Below are 14601 nucleotides of genomic sequence, written 5' to 3' on the forward strand. Positions count from 1 at the left end.
AATACTCGAGGGTGATCACTCACCCGGCACCTCTCGAACCCCATATCCAAGCATCTCATTCGACTCGACCGCATTTTCATCCACCAACTTCTTCGCCGTCTCCACCCCGGCCACCGGGACACGATATTCGAACTTCTTTCCTCCCTCTCCCGGTTGTCGTCCACCCGGCAACGCATACGGAAATGGTAGGTACTCGGGCAACAATCCTAGCTGTCTGAGGACGGTCCCCTGGTCCCAAGCAATGTGCTCATGGTATAGCCTATCGCCGCGGATGTTGACGATGCTCGTGAACGGGATGCTTACCTTGCGGTGGGTTGGGGGGATGCCGGGGATTCTACCCTTCCGTTAGACCTGCTGTTGCATGAAAGGGAAGGGAGACGCAGGCTGATACTCACAACCAATCAACCACCTTGTTGTGAGTAAAGTTAAACAAGAACTCATCAACAATCCGATCGATGCCCACTGTCCGGCTCACCAGCTCCAACTTCGCGTCTCTCGCATTACTGTGAATGAAGTGGTCCCGGTAAAACTTGGTCAAGTTTTCCCTCCCAATGCCACCCGTTAGCGTCGGGATGTGGTTGACGTAGGGCTGGTCAACCATGGTGGCCATGGTCTTGTCAACGCTGCGATCCTCAAACTCGTACTTTGTGTGCTCGTCCCAGATGGCTTCCAAGTCAAAGTAAGGTCCTCCAAGCAACGGCTTCATAAAGGCGAGGGAACGGGTGTGGGCGACGGAGGCGGCGCTTGGGTTGAACCCTACGCACCAAGGGAGTGCAAAGTAATCGAACATCTTCAAGTTGGGGTAGTAGTGAGCCTTGAAATTTTTGGGATCTTCCCCAAACATCTTGATTTCGCCCTCGGAGCGCTGGAAGACCGGGCTGGGTACGTGCGCGAGAATGGGGACTGAGGTATCTCTTGCCCACAAGGGGTTAAAGGGGCCGTAGTATACGCAAGAGACAATGCGAGGGTTGGCGGCGAGGGCGGAGGCGATGCGGTCGGAGCCGCCTCCCCCGTGCACTAAATCAGTGGCATGTCACTCAGCTCATGCCGTCGCGGTGTTCGCCCACCTCGCTCCTGGTGCCTTCGCAGTTCACAACATCAGGGTACACATGTCAGGTGGAGACCGAGAGCGACTAGAGGGTACTACTTACCAACAAGACCAACCTTCATCAAGGACCCCTCGCACTCCTTGACCTTCTCAAGTTCCTCCTGCGCTGTCACAAGCAAATCCCCAAAGTGCACTGACGGATTCATGTCATCAAAAGTGACCTGCACAACTGCGTATCCCTCTTCAGCCCATTTCTTAAGCGGCCCGGGGTCTAGCGTTTTTGGGCTTTGGTCTTCATTGGCCTTTATGATACCATATTCGAGGGCGAAGCGGTTCGCAGACTCGACTCGCTCCACAGGCGGCACAGCAAGGATTAATCCAGGTCCCGTTCCCCGACGAGTGAGCGGAGGCTGGAGGGTGATCTCCGGTGAAATTATGATGGGTTGGGCGTTGGGAAGTGACATTTTACCTTCTTCCCACAATGAACGGCTTGGATGCCGGGTTCGGGACTGAAGACGGGATGTGGATGTGATTTCGGAACGGGGACGGACGTTGGCAGTCGGGAAGGATGACAGAATTGGAGTGAGATGCGAAGAAGAGGAACGGGAATTACCCGGTCGCGGATCTTGGTGTTGGACTGTGAGAGATCCACGTTTCACCTTGTTGGTTCGGCCAGATCCGTGACTTTGCCCGCTCGCGTTGCATTGGCAAAGAGGGTTACATCCGAGTGAAAATGCGGTTGGCGGGTCATGACGGCCCGTCTCGATTGATCCACGGTTCATCGTGTTACGGTGGCGGTCCTTGACGAGTGTGGCAGAGGTAGAGGTCGTAGTGTGGAGGTCAACAACAGGAACACTGCCACTCGCTACTACCTCTATACACTACTATCTTCTGGAGAGGCTCTGAGGTTACCTATCTTCGTCTCCTCCTCTCGCTTCCTCGCGGGCTTCATAACTCATGGCGACTACAACAGTTTTCACTTTCCACCACGATTACCTCACAAAATGATATGTTTGGTTTGTTCAAATTTGGCCCTTCAAATCAATACCAGACCGTTGTCTACCATCAGATTTTCAGAAACAAACCGTCATGGCTACCATGTATTCGTCTGGAAGACTGTCCGACAACTCCTCGAAGGCGATGCCTATCAAAAGTGCGACCTGTGCAAGGCGCTTGTCCGTGTCATTACGTTGGACCGATTGAACGAATTTGTACAAACCACACAGACAGAAGAGCCAATTGTAGTCCAACCGCTAGACTTGGATGAAATTTGGGCATGTGCCGATCCGCCTCCTGACATATTCCGACGGGCTACGTTCATTTTGCCAGATGATTCCGGGCAATACATGTTTCCAATATGGCGAGGTAGGTACACCTACCTACCTACCTACCTCTACCTACCTACTTGCAGTTGCACCTATCTCCCATCTTTATAAGTTGTTCTGTTACTCGCATTGAATCTGACCACTTTTTACCTACGTACTACCTAGAGGTACACTTAGAGCTTGCAACAGAGCAAAGCAGTTCGCCAGCTTTGCCCGTGGGTAGCTGTAACGCCGTACATCACTCTCCATCCCAAGAGGTTACGGCTGGAACAAAACCTTTAGCCCATCTCTTCAAGGGGGTGTGGTGGAATAGGCCTATTATGGACACTAGAGGACCAGAGACCATTGCCCAAATGAGGTCTTGGCTGTGGCAGTGTGTCGACGATCATCCAAAGTGCAGAACCACACTCTCGGGTAAGATATTTGGTTTTGGTTCCCAGAACTCATCCTTGGATGCGAGCAAGCTGCCTTTCCGGGTCCTTGACGTTGGGTCTCCAGGATCACCACTTGTCAAACTCGTCGAAACCACCACGGAAACGCCCAGAGCTCCCTACGTTGCGCTCAGCCATTGTTGGGGTCCTCCAGACAAACAACCGCTCAAGACAACGCTTCATACAATAGGGGATCACATGCACCCGGGTATCCCGCTTGATCGCCTTCCACAAACTTTTGCGGACGCTGTGTGGGTCACCAGAGAGTTGGGAATCCGCTACCTGTGGATCGACTCTTTGTGCATCATCCAAGACAGTCCGGCAGACTGGGAAACAGAGTCACACAAGATGGGTTCCATCTACGAAGGGGCGACACTCACATTGGGAGCTGCGTATGCTCGCAATTCCTCCGAAGGGCTTTTTAAAGGTCTTCAGAGACCGGAGCCGGAGCAAATCGTCAAGGTCTACACGTACGTGGGAGGTCATTCAGACCCGGCATCCTTTGCAACCTGTTTTCTTGTCGTGCCGGACTGGCCTGACAGCAGGCCGTGGTCCAACTGTCCCCTGGCCAAACGCGCATGGGTGATGCAAGAATGGAGCCTCTCCCGCCGCTTTCTATGGTCTGAAGAGAAATCATTGTACTGGAAGTGTCGAGAAGCAAACAAGGTGGAACCCTACGTCGACGACCTGATTTTGGCTTGGTATGCATCTCATGGGGTCGACAACTGGAATAGGTTGATGAGCTCCTATTCAAGGATGCAGCTCACTTATGAGACTGATAGACTGGTTGCCCTTCTTGGTATTGTAGCAGCCCTCAAAACCTCTAACAGGAAAGATCAAGAATACAATCGATTCGGCATATGGCTTGGAGCACGCGACACACTTGGCTCGCTGTTATGGGAGATGAGCAACGACCTTGTTGACTCGCCCGGGCCGCGTCTTCCCGGGATCCCTTCCTGGAGTTGGGCATCCATAGTTGGCGATAAACGGTTTGCCAGCGTGTGGCCTCGCAACACCAATCGGTATTATTACGACAACCGAGGTATAACTGCCAAAAACAACGGAACCGAGCTTCACTTTTGCGCACCGATAGGCGTGGTTCAGCTTTGTCTATCGAAGAAATACACTGCGCATCCTGCAGCAGGGAAGGCAAGCCGTTCTCGAAGAATGTCAATTTATAGCACAGACTCAAGGCTCGGTGAACTTCGGAAAATGGGGAGCCTCACTCTCGACTATACGATTGACATACGCAGTTGCCCTCCACCGTCTGCCTTCACGCGTCATGTCATTCTGTTCATCAGAGAATGCGAAACCAGGAAAGGAACTGATTATATGTTGGTCGTCGAACCTGTAACCATGGCAGATGGCAGGAAGGCCTATCGACGAGTAGGAATGGGTACTGTTCAGAATGAATTGGGACTTCTTTGGAATTCCCTGTTGGACTGCTGGAACAAGATGCTCTCTGAGATGAAGATGGAGGACATCGTCCTTGTTTGACACGGTACTGCCTTGCCGCAATGATGAGCGGGGACATTTTGGATCAACTTTTCCTGTGTCTTGTTTTCGATTTGCGTTGGTCTAGTGTGGGAGAACTAGGTACATGTTACCAAGTTGTGCTGTCAGGTATGTTTTGCTCTTGCGCCCTTCTGACCTGTTATTTTATTTTATCTTGCACGTTTCCTTGTGTGGTTTTCTTTTTTCTTTTTCTTTTCTTCCCTGTTGAAATTGCCTGCGGCAAAGGTAGGTATGGTGGGGAGGGAAAAAAAAAAAAAAAAAAAAAAAAAAAAAAAAAAAAAAAAAAAAAAAAACCTTGCCGGGGAAACCTCCTCCTACCTACCTCCGTCTTCACGCCAGACCGATTGCCTCAGATTCGGATCTAGGGGCGTCTGCCCAGGTTATCGGACATCCGTGGCATGCATTAACAATTCCTGCATTGCATTTCGATGCAAACACGTTCCCAAAGCCAGGGGCATGTGTACAACGGTGTCTTCTTTCTTCACCACTTCCATTCTTTTCTTTTCTTCCGCTTCTCTTTAACCGATTCAAGCATTCTCACATCCATTGTACCAATACACGTGATACTGCATGCTCAGAGAACTTCGACACAGGTCCTAGCAATGTCAAACGCCATTTGTTTCTATGTACGTCGTTGAATTCCTTCTTCTCACTTCTCGCAAAAAAGAGTCGAGCGGGGACATCCGAAATCCGCGTGCCTCGGCCCACCGACATCCATGATTGACACTCCCGTTCGGCTCCCCGCACCCGGCCTGTCTGTTTTAGTGTCAGGCACAAATTGTTCCGTCGGGATCTGAGACTGCCCGATCAGGGGCCATTACTCAGCGGGACATTTTCCGAAAGAGGATTAATTTGCGAATGGGAGTTTCGACTGTTGAACGCTTTGACAGCATGCATTATCCGAACCTAAAATGGAGGCGTCAAAACGTGGGAAATGGCCATGTAGCACGGGATCCATTCAGGGAACCAGGATCAAGCTGTGCTTGGCGGGCTGGAGCGGGAGGTAAACACCACATCTGGTCCTAAGGCCGCCAAAAGTGTTGGACGATAGCCCCGGCCGGTCTTGCCGACGAGATCTTAGCGAACTTGGCTGTGTCTTAGCAGCTCCACAACTGATGGCGGTCTCCCCCTGTTGGGTGGCATGAGGGCGGGCCATTTTTTGTTCCTGCTTCCCGAAAGCCTCAACGAAACCCACCTGACCACACCCTTTTTGTGCTTTTCGTTCCTGCTTCTTCTTCTTCTTCTTTTTCTCCTCTCTTTCCCTTTTCTCATCGTCGAAGAGCTGTACCCACGGACACGCCAAGACAGCCTCTATACGGTCGATCGGGACAACACGAGAGCCTCAACTCACTCAGTCACTCACTCACTCACTCGCTGCCTACCTAGCTCCAGTCACTCACCGACACCAGCCCAGAAAGACCGTGCCCCGTTACCACAAACAGCCAACCTCGTATCATTATCGCCAAAATGTGGACAATTGTTGCCCGCTTTGTTGAGGCCGCCGCCTCCGTCTCCCACTACGTCCGTGAGGAGCCCTGCGCGACCGGCCTTCACATGATCGTCGCCCGCGGCAGCACTGAAGATCCCGGTCTCGGGCGGATCGGCGTTGTCGCCCGGAACGTCTCCCTGCTCATTCCCGGATCGACCATTTCAGCCATCGACTATCCCGCCACTTTGGAAAACTACACCACCTCGGAGGAGAAGGGAGCCATGGGCTTTGAGAAGATGCTCATTGAGTACCATGAGAAGTGCCCGGACACCAAGGTGGCCCTGCTGGGCTACTCCCAGGGCGCGCATGCCATGATGGACTCGGTTTGTGGCGGAATCCCTGGAGAGGGCTCGGATTACCAGGCTAGCAAGGGATACCTGGAGGTGTTCAACGAGTCGGGTATGTGTTTTTCGCCCACTTCACTTCTCATCCATCATCTTTGGGGTCAACAACTGAGGACTTGCAAACCTTGTCCGGACATGACATGAAGCTGACATGAGACATTGAACAACAGTCGTTGCGGCCGTCGCCTACGGTGACCCAAGCCACACAACGGGCGCTCCCTGGAACCTTGGCACCAGCACAAAGACTGGCGTAAGTCTCTCCCTTTGTTCCAGCCCCTCCATTTCCCTGATTCACTGTATTGACACCGATACCCCAGATCTTCCCCCGCAACGACACCACCTCATGCCTGCCCTTCGCTTCGCACATTGCCTCTTGGTGCGACACGGGCGACATTTACTGCGATTCTGGCTCGTCCCTCACCGTGCACGGCAGTTACTTTGCCAACTACACCATGGATAGTGTCAAGTGGATCGTTGAGAAGTACAAGGCCTCGGGTGGTAGCTCGACCTCCACTGATTCTACTCCCTCGTCCACGTCGACTGGCATTGCTGTCCCCACTGGATCTGGAACGGCCACCGGGGGCGCGACTGCCAGCGCTTCTGCTTCGGGCAAGCCTGCTGAGGGTGCTGCGGTTAACGTGAGGGGATCGGGTGTCATGGTTCTGGCTGGTGTTGTTGGCGCTGTCGGTATGGGTCTTGGTCTCTTCTAGAGCTGAGTGGATGAGTTCAGGTTGGGAGGGCGAATGGAAGTGATTGACCTACAAAAAATGGATTGGATACCTCTACGAGTAATGATCGGACGGGGGCACAGGATATATGCCTTTAATTTCTAGTAAAAATTCCAGTTCATGAACGCACTTATCACCTAGTGTAGAGCTCTACTGGATGCAAATCAAATTTGATTAGACAAAATACATAGGAGGTAGTCCGTCTTCAGGGCATGGACCCTGCATTGCAACATCGTGCTGTGCATCTCCCGTATTTGGGGGCCATGCATCAAGCATGCTGTCCAACACCAAAAGCCGTAAGCATGAGCCTCACCCATGCATGCCGTTGTCTCTCGACCCAGGAACCCAACCTCAACTCAAGCGGCATCCACCAACTTCTTCACAAACGCCAACGCCTGCTGTCCATACTTGTTGACATACTGCTGGTGCGAGTTCGCATCATTCCCATTGCAGCAATACGGATCAGCCGAGTCGCAATAGCTCTGGATAATCGATGGACTCGCAGGGGAGCACTGAAATCCACTCGGGCGGGCCGCAAACTGTTACCCAACATCGCTGTCAGCATCTTCACTTTTCTTCCGTCTCACCTTACTTCTCCTCCACGTTAATGAGAATTGCATCGACTTACCCCCTTCGCCCTACACGTCCCAACATTATAAGGCAACCCAGCCACATTATGCGGATCCCCCATAAAGATCGCTGCCTTCACAGCCTTGAGCGCATTCCCCGTCAGTGTCGCCCCAGCCCCTCCGCACAGCGCATTATCCATAATCTGTCCGCCCTGGGAATACCCGACCAGCACGATCTTGGTATCCGGGCACCTGCTGTTCAGACTGTTCACGGCTCTCACCACCGCCGCAGTCCCCTGCGAGGCGCTGTTGTCATAGGATACGCCCCCGCACGAGGATTGTCCGCCGCAGGCGGGGTACACGATGGCTTCTTTGGTGGAGCCGGGGTAGGCGGCGGCGATGCTGTTGACGAGGCCGGCTGAGGTGCCGTAGCCTGCCGGGGCGGTGGTCTCGCGGGCGCCGAAGATGTGGACTTTGGGACAGGATTGACGGTCTTGGAGAGGGCTGGCGGAGGCGAGGATGGGGATTTGGAGGAGGGCGAAGGTGGTGATGAGCTTCATTGTGAGAGGAGGGATGCTGAACTGATGGACTGTAAGTCTGTGATTTGTAGGATTGTGGAGATGGATGCCCAACTTCACGGGAAGTCGACCTGGACCGTTTTATACTCGCAATACTCATTATATGCGACGAGTGGCCGGCATAACGGAACATAAACTGGGGAGATGGGAGTGTCGGCGGGAAATCTATCTCCATCAATGATTTCACGGCTAATACCTTTGGGTTTCACGTGGCTTCGTGTTTCTGTTTCAAGTCCATGTCACTCGTCCGATCCATGGCAGATCTGCACCGGAAGTGGTGATTCCTTGCACGGAACAGCATCGAAGTGCCGAGATATAGATTGCTTTGTGGGAAAGGCACTTTCGTTGTGGCTAAATGCGCTTCGATTCCCATGGGGCAGTGCGATCTTGCCATTTATCCTAAATCTGGCATAACGTTCTTACCACTTGTTACTCCAGTCGCTTAATTACAGATGGAAACAATAGAGGTACTGAGCATAAAGGACACAACCTTGCATTTACCGGAGGGTAAAGGCGTAGGTTTATGGGCGGAATTCTGATGAGAAGTGGCGGAAAAGAGGGTTAAATTTCTCATACTATTTAAGTGGAAGGGAACAGCTGCTTTTACAGCCATCTCGATCTCGGTAGAGAGCATGTACAACCCACACGAAGCGGTCGCAATCCCCATGGCCCTTCCCTTGGCTATTCAAGAAGCAAAACAAGGACCGCATCCTCGCCAAATCATATTCCAGTTTTTTCTTCTTCTTTTCTTTTTGTCTTTTATTTCTCTTTTTTTTTTTTTTTTTTTTTTTTTTTTTTTTTTTTTTTTTTCTTTCTTTTCTTCTTTTCGTATTAGACACTCCACTTATCTCGATTTTCCTTGAAAAGCTCCTCCGTATGGTTCGATTTCAGATGTAAGGTACCTAGCTATGCTTTGCACTTCAGGATTCTTGGGTCAGGACATAACATAGGTACCTCTGGGTACCTCTACCTCAGTCTTCTTCTTTTTGTTGACCTTGTTCGACGCGCTAACAGGCAATGACTGCGATGACCTGGTTCGTAGCAGGCGTTGGAACCACTAGGTCCGCTCTTCTCAGATTAGGTACCTCTATCTCAAGTCATGCTGATCCGGCCGTTGGTTACACGGACGAGGCGTTCGTGGCGCGGTAAAGTTCCTACCTCTCGGCTTGAGTCGGGGCTCGGCCGCTCGAGAGGCACTGCTTTGAAAGACTCGGACTTGCAGACGAAAAGGCGCTCGCCCAACGCGTGGCTGCTGGTTCTAGATGAACTGTAAGATCAGACTGAAGATTTCAAGAAGATTTAAGATGGGCTGGCGTGGACAGAGTAAATGTTAAGGGGACATCAATCATAAGAGGTAGCATGGGAGTGAGATGATAGGTTCCCTACAGAAATGTGTCCGGAAATGATGTGTCGGGAAGCGAGTTGAGGAAATATTGCCAGATGGGGATACCAATTGCTTTGCCTTTGCCCTTTCCCTTTCTTGTTGGCTGAGTGGAAGGTGCATTGGTGGCCTCACTGGCCTGGGCTGTGGTCGGGGCTTTATGGTGTTTTTTTCCTTGGTTTTTTTTCCTTGGACTTATTCTTCCAACTACCTCTCTACTCCGTTGAATCCTCCACCGACCTGTGTGCCCTGCTGTGATGACTTGGCATCTTTAGCCGCCTCACCAGCACCATTTCGCTCGCACCAGAACTTCGGGGTTGTGCCTGTTGTCAGCCTCCATACATCATGCACCCCCAAGCTCCAAGGTTCGGTCCCCGCAACATGAGCCCCAACCGCCCCCAAACCCAAATAAATGAGCTTTGCGTTGCTGGAACAACGGCAACAGCTGACTTCTAGGCACAGCCAACAAAATGCTGACCAAGAGTCCGTTTTGAAGCAGCAAAGTCTGCAAAATCAACTCCGGCAGTACAAGCAACCGAATTTTACGCTTGACCGTCATGAACAAACAAAGCTGTAGGAGCTGGCAACGTCAACCGTTCCCCGTATTCCCATTGAGCTCCAACTCGAAAGCGCGGACAGTCGGCCTTACCGCAAGCAAGCAATTCTGGGAAGAATACGCTAAGTTCGAGTACCATCAGCTCCGTGTCAGGGGTCAGGGGACCTCTGTCAGAGGGAGCCACCTGTCCCAGCAGCGTTCTCTTGATGACAGCAACAACTTCTGGGAGCACGGCGAAGATCAGGGGGCGGGTCCGAGGAGCACCCTCATAATGATTCGCCCTACGTGAAAAGGCATTGCCGAAGTCGTCCACTTTTAGCTCCAAGCCATCAGATCGAGGCATGAACCTGAGCAACTTTCACTGTCACTGGGCGGAGGGAACACCAACATGAATACCCACGAAACCAACATAGGTACCTAGAGGTAGGTACCGACTTGGTTCCCCGTCTTCGACGCCCAGTAGATTGTCACCATCGGATCACTGCACATTTTGAAGTTGAATTATTTTCATTTCTTGAAGTAAACACCCCGCGCACTAACCCACACCAGACACTCGACTATCTCTACCTGCTATGAAAGCAGGCGTTGCAACTCGACCCACGTCTCCCTTTTCCTCGTCCGGCTGATGCAGTAAAGCCGCATTTCGCTACAAGTATCCAGGATCTTTCGAGCCAGCTCCTCCTTTACCTCGGTCACGGTATGGTCTCTCATAAACGTGGCACTTGCTGCAACGTATACGTCGCCGATCAACACGGCTTTCACGTTTGTGTTGTCGTCTGATGGGAACCATCTCACACCCATCCTTTCCTGAAGACACTTGGCTGTGAGGATGTCCTGGTAAAGGGTAGGTGACCGAAGTTGTGAGACTTCTGGCTTGGGCGGCGACTGCGGAGTGGAAGTATGTGTTGTACTGGCCAGGGACATTTGGGTGTCGGCCGGCTTGCCTTTGCCGTTGGGATCGCTTGCGTCTGTCCCGGCCCGCTTGGTGCCACGGGACGAGCTTGAACCCTTACCTGAGCCTTCGTTCGCCGGAGGCAAGCGGAAGCTTACAGGTGTCTTGCGGGGGGAGGATAAAAGCTGTGGGTTTGTCTCAGTAACTGCAGCCTCAACCTGCTTTAAGTTCTGAGCTGTTTTGTACGGGGATGGTGGTGTTGAGGTGATGATGCTCTCCTCCAGTGGTCGCTTTTGTGATCGCGGGTTGCGATCCTCTTCCTCTTTTAGTCTCCGGTTCAGGTAACAGGCCCAACGCTGGTCTGGATTTGGGCACAGCTCCTCGCAAAAGGCCCGGAGCGGTTCCGCTGGGCTTCCTCGGCCATGTGGGAAGTACTTCTTCCATAGTGCTGTTGTGATATGACACTCCATGGCACCCTGGGAGATCGGACTTCTGACTTCTTTGTCCTCGTAGAGTGTTCTAAGAGCGACTTGTTGCGCCTCCTGGGTCGCTTCCAGGAACTTGCGAGGATTTTTGAGCTCAGGCTCAACTCGGTAGAGTCCCTCCTTCACCGTGCCGTCAAGCATGTCAGCGACGCGCTTGCAAGCAGGTTTCTGGTTGTCTTGGTGATTCATCTTGGGGGTGGTTATATCTAAAATAGTGTCAGTTTCGGCATGATATCTGGTAGACGATGTACTTACAATGGAGACCTGATATTAAGACCTGATGTTAAGACGTCTGAGAAGTGGGTATAAGCAAAGCTGGAAGCGTGGACTATATTGCCAGAGGCTTTGCTGGGACAACGATGAACGTAGACAGTAGCTCGTTTTAAAATGAAGAAAAATTATTGGAACGAAACAATTTATAGAGGGTTGCGGAAAATCTGAACCCCACTACTTCTGGTGCCTCCCAGACAAGTGAAGTGAATGTGGTCTCTTGTACAAACGGAGGAGACACCAGTTACTGGCCCCGCTGTTTAACGTGCCTGCTATAATGGGCCTGTCCGGTACCTACATGTAGGATGCTCGGTCGGACGATGTTCAGCCAACTGCACTGTTCACTTCCTTCACTGGGTGCCTACCTCTACCCATTCACGCCAGGCAGAACCTTATAGTTCCGGACGAAACAGTAACATGATACACCTGTAGGCTTCCATGATTCTTCCATTGCCAAGCGGGAAGTCAAGTGAGAATGGTGTAGTGCAGGTGCATAGGCAACTTGCTATTATCAACCCAGGTGATATAAACGGCTGCTCTTATAGAATAGGCGCAGGTACAGTTTGACTCAATCCTCTATTCTATCAAATTCCTAGCAAACGTAGGTGGAGGTACCTGTACATGTGACCTTACCTCTATGATTGTAGGGCGAAATAATCTGGCACACAACGCATCTTGTTTCACGCAAGGACACTTAGGGAAATAGAGGTAATGAAGTCACAGACATCTTAAAACGGCCATCGCACTACCTCTAGCTCCAGTTAATAACCCACAAACACAGCCATGAACGTACAGTCATTCCCATAAATGAGTCCTAAAAACTCAGACCCCAGTCACCTCGTGCTATCCCTTAGGCCTTGCCAGTCTGAGCACCGGCAGCAGCACCCTCAATCAACGAAAGCAAGCCATCAACCAGCGTCCTGCAAATAGTTCCAGGACCGCAACCCGCAGCAACACCACCTCCAGTCACACCACCAGCCGCATCACCGGCTCCCGCAGCCGGAGCGGCCGAGGCAGCCGGCGTTGCGACATCCTTGTTATCACCCGCCGGGGCGGCAGGCGTAGCAGCGGCGGTTCCATCGGGCACGAAAAGCGCATACTCGCCAACCAAATCCGGCACCTTGGTTGCCACCTCATTCTCATCCGCCTCAAACTCGGTCTCACCCACACCATCGCCAATCACGAAGCTGTTGGTCTCCTTGCAGAGCTTGCCCAGCTTTGCCTGGCTGATGTCGACGGTGGAGTTGGCGTTGCGGATGTAATCGATTTTGGAGAGAGTAAGGCCCTTGGAGGCACCACCGCCAATTTCGACCTTGTAGGAGACGGGTTCAAGGGCTTTGAAGCCGGGAGGAGCGGCGGCGGGGGTCTTGTTCTCTGTTACGCGGAGTTGGCGGGCGTCGGGGTTTTTGAACTCTACTTCGAAGGCGCCGACGGTCTGTGTTATTGGTGATGGTTAGTTATCTATTGATCGCCGCTGACGCACTGGAATGACGTGTGCAACTGTACGACACTGATACGAGTGAATGAAGTGGGAGAGGTGACGAAAACTTACGCCGGCGGGGAATTGAGTGTCGGTTTTGACGTCACCACCACCAAGAGTGATGACGGTGTTGAACTTGCCGGCTTGCTCGACTTCGTTCTCGTCCTCCTCTTCACCTTCTTTATCTCCGGTGCCGGCACCGGCGTTAGCAGTGGCTTGAGCCGCGGTGGTGGCAGTAGCCGAGGCAACACCGGAAGCAGTTGCAGATGCCACGGCAGTGGAGGAAGCAGCAGCTTCCACGGCTTCCCTCTTGGGATGGGGGAGAGCCGTGACGGACAAGACCTGGAGGGCCAGGATGAGGCTAGCTTGGAACTTCATTTTGAATGATTGGGTTACTGTTTGTTTTGTTTTGTTTGTGGCTTGTGCCCTGAGTGGGTGAATGGGATATATCCAGCGAGCGGTCGCGAAACTTGATCAAAAGTTTCTAAATAATGGTATCGGAGAATGAATCTCGGGGCCAGCCACCGGAGAAAAGAAAAAACGGCAAGTTGAAGCGAAAGAAGCCTGTGAAGAAGATGATGATGATGTCTGTAATGAGCAGTAGTAAACAGATCGTCCCAAGAAGATGTGGATCGCCGTATATATACATGTTTCTATCCACTCGATCGCCAAGAAGATCTAGCATCGCTTGGCCGACACGACCCAGAACTCTGTCCATCGTCCCATCAACCTCTTAGAGGTAACCATCATCACCATCTCGTGGTTGTTTCTAAACCATACTGACACCCGCCAAGATAGAGTCAAGACCTTACCGAGTCAGAAGTCTGTGCACACCATGTAGGTCTCTCTGTGTGAATCAATTGGTTGGGTGTAGTGGTGATAGGGCTGTCGTTATGATATTGTCGCAGGTGTGCTAGGTAGGGTAGTAGTAGTAGTAGTAGTAGTAGTTGTAAGTAGTACTATCTATTTCAATCTGAATGAAACGGATATACGTGATCCCTATAGGTAGGTATGGTTGAAATCGAGTACTACACTTGAGCCCTGGAAAGTTCGTTAGCTCGGTACATACAGGGGTCTTTGACAGGGAAGGCGACAGGGTATGCAACCAATGGTTTTACGAGTCTGAGCCGGTATAAAGCGGGTTTGTGTGTGTGCTTGAATCCCTTCTGTTAGCCGATTCTCACCTTGACATCAAGCAATTTCAGCCAATCAGCGCTCGTAGATAGACTTGTCCCGCCTTTCAATTCCCCCCCCTTGAGAGAATGTGGGGCAAGAACCACGCTAACAAACTTTCCAGGGCTATAATGTATGTCGTGCGTGCTCGTGTTCTGGTAGTTGTGGATCCCAGAAAAAGGCAAGGTAACTTCTAACCGAGTCTGGATCTAATTGAGGAAGTAGATCCGGAAAGTTGGGCCGAATTCGTCAAGGTAAAACGGAGGAAAAGAGGTATGTAGTTGTTTGATGTCAAAAGTGGAGCTGCTAGGGGCTGCCAAGAAAAGGGGTTTGTTTA

The 14601-nt window shown here is 51.8% G+C and overlaps 6 protein-coding genes across 6 annotated transcripts; 2 read left to right on the forward strand and 4 right to left on the reverse strand.

Annotated features, from left to right (window-relative positions):
- Positions 1-15: 15 nt before the first annotated feature.
- Positions 16-1512, reverse strand: B0T23DRAFT_433330 (uncharacterized protein; the record flags this gene model as incomplete). Its single annotated transcript, XM_062840437.1, has 3 exons — positions 16-334; positions 396-1017; positions 1152-1512. The coding sequence occupies 3 exons, from the start codon at positions 1510-1512 to the stop codon at positions 16-18; spliced, it is 1302 nt and encodes a 433-aa protein (XP_062687848.1).
- A 1214-nt stretch (positions 1513-2726) lies between these two features.
- B0T23DRAFT_289564 (heterokaryon incompatibility protein-domain-containing protein) lies at positions 2727-3227 on the forward strand (the record flags this gene model as incomplete). Its single annotated transcript, XM_062834267.1, has 1 exon — positions 2727-3227. A coding segment is annotated over one exon (501 nt), but the record flags the coding sequence as incomplete, so codon positions are not given.
- A 2346-nt stretch (positions 3228-5573) lies between these two features.
- On the forward strand, positions 5574-7088 carry B0T23DRAFT_391022 (cutinase-domain-containing protein). Its single transcript, XM_062837911.1, has 3 exons — positions 5574-6207; positions 6323-6402; positions 6470-7088. Exons 1-3 carry the CDS (start codon positions 5787-5789, stop codon positions 6860-6862), a joined length of 894 nt encoding a protein of 297 aa, XP_062687850.1. The 5' UTR covers positions 5574-5786; the 3' UTR covers positions 6863-7088.
- A 115-nt stretch (positions 7089-7203) lies between these two features.
- B0T23DRAFT_347995 (acetylxylan esterase precursor) lies at positions 7204-8018 on the reverse strand. The gene is made up of 2 exons (XM_062836001.1): positions 7509-8018; positions 7204-7419 (listed from the first exon to the last, which is right to left on the reverse strand). The coding sequence occupies exons 1-2, from the start codon at positions 8007-8009 to the stop codon at positions 7237-7239; spliced, it is 684 nt and encodes a 227-aa protein (XP_062687851.1). The 5' UTR covers positions 8010-8018; the 3' UTR covers positions 7204-7236.
- A 2516-nt stretch (positions 8019-10534) lies between these two features.
- B0T23DRAFT_327791 (uncharacterized protein) lies at positions 10535-11530 on the reverse strand (the record flags this gene model as incomplete). The annotated part of the gene is made up of 2 exons (XM_062835641.1): positions 10535-10945; positions 11015-11530. 2 exons carry the CDS (start codon positions 11528-11530, stop codon positions 10535-10537), a joined length of 927 nt encoding a protein of 308 aa, XP_062687852.1.
- An 808-nt stretch (positions 11531-12338) lies between these two features.
- B0T23DRAFT_368061 (uncharacterized protein) lies at positions 12339-13678 on the reverse strand. The gene is made up of 2 exons (XM_062836432.1): positions 13164-13678; positions 12339-13046 (listed from the first exon to the last, which is right to left on the reverse strand). The coding sequence occupies exons 1-2, from the start codon at positions 13467-13469 to the stop codon at positions 12462-12464; spliced, it is 891 nt and encodes a 296-aa protein (XP_062687853.1). The 5' UTR covers positions 13470-13678; the 3' UTR covers positions 12339-12461.
- Between the last annotated feature and the right edge of the window lie 923 nt (positions 13679-14601).

This window comes from Neurospora hispaniola, assembly GCF_033458365.1.
Source record: "Neurospora hispaniola strain FGSC 10403 chromosome Unknown B0T23scaffold_13, whole genome shotgun sequence".
NCBI lineage: Eukaryota > Fungi > Ascomycota > Sordariomycetes > Sordariales > Sordariaceae > Neurospora > Neurospora hispaniola.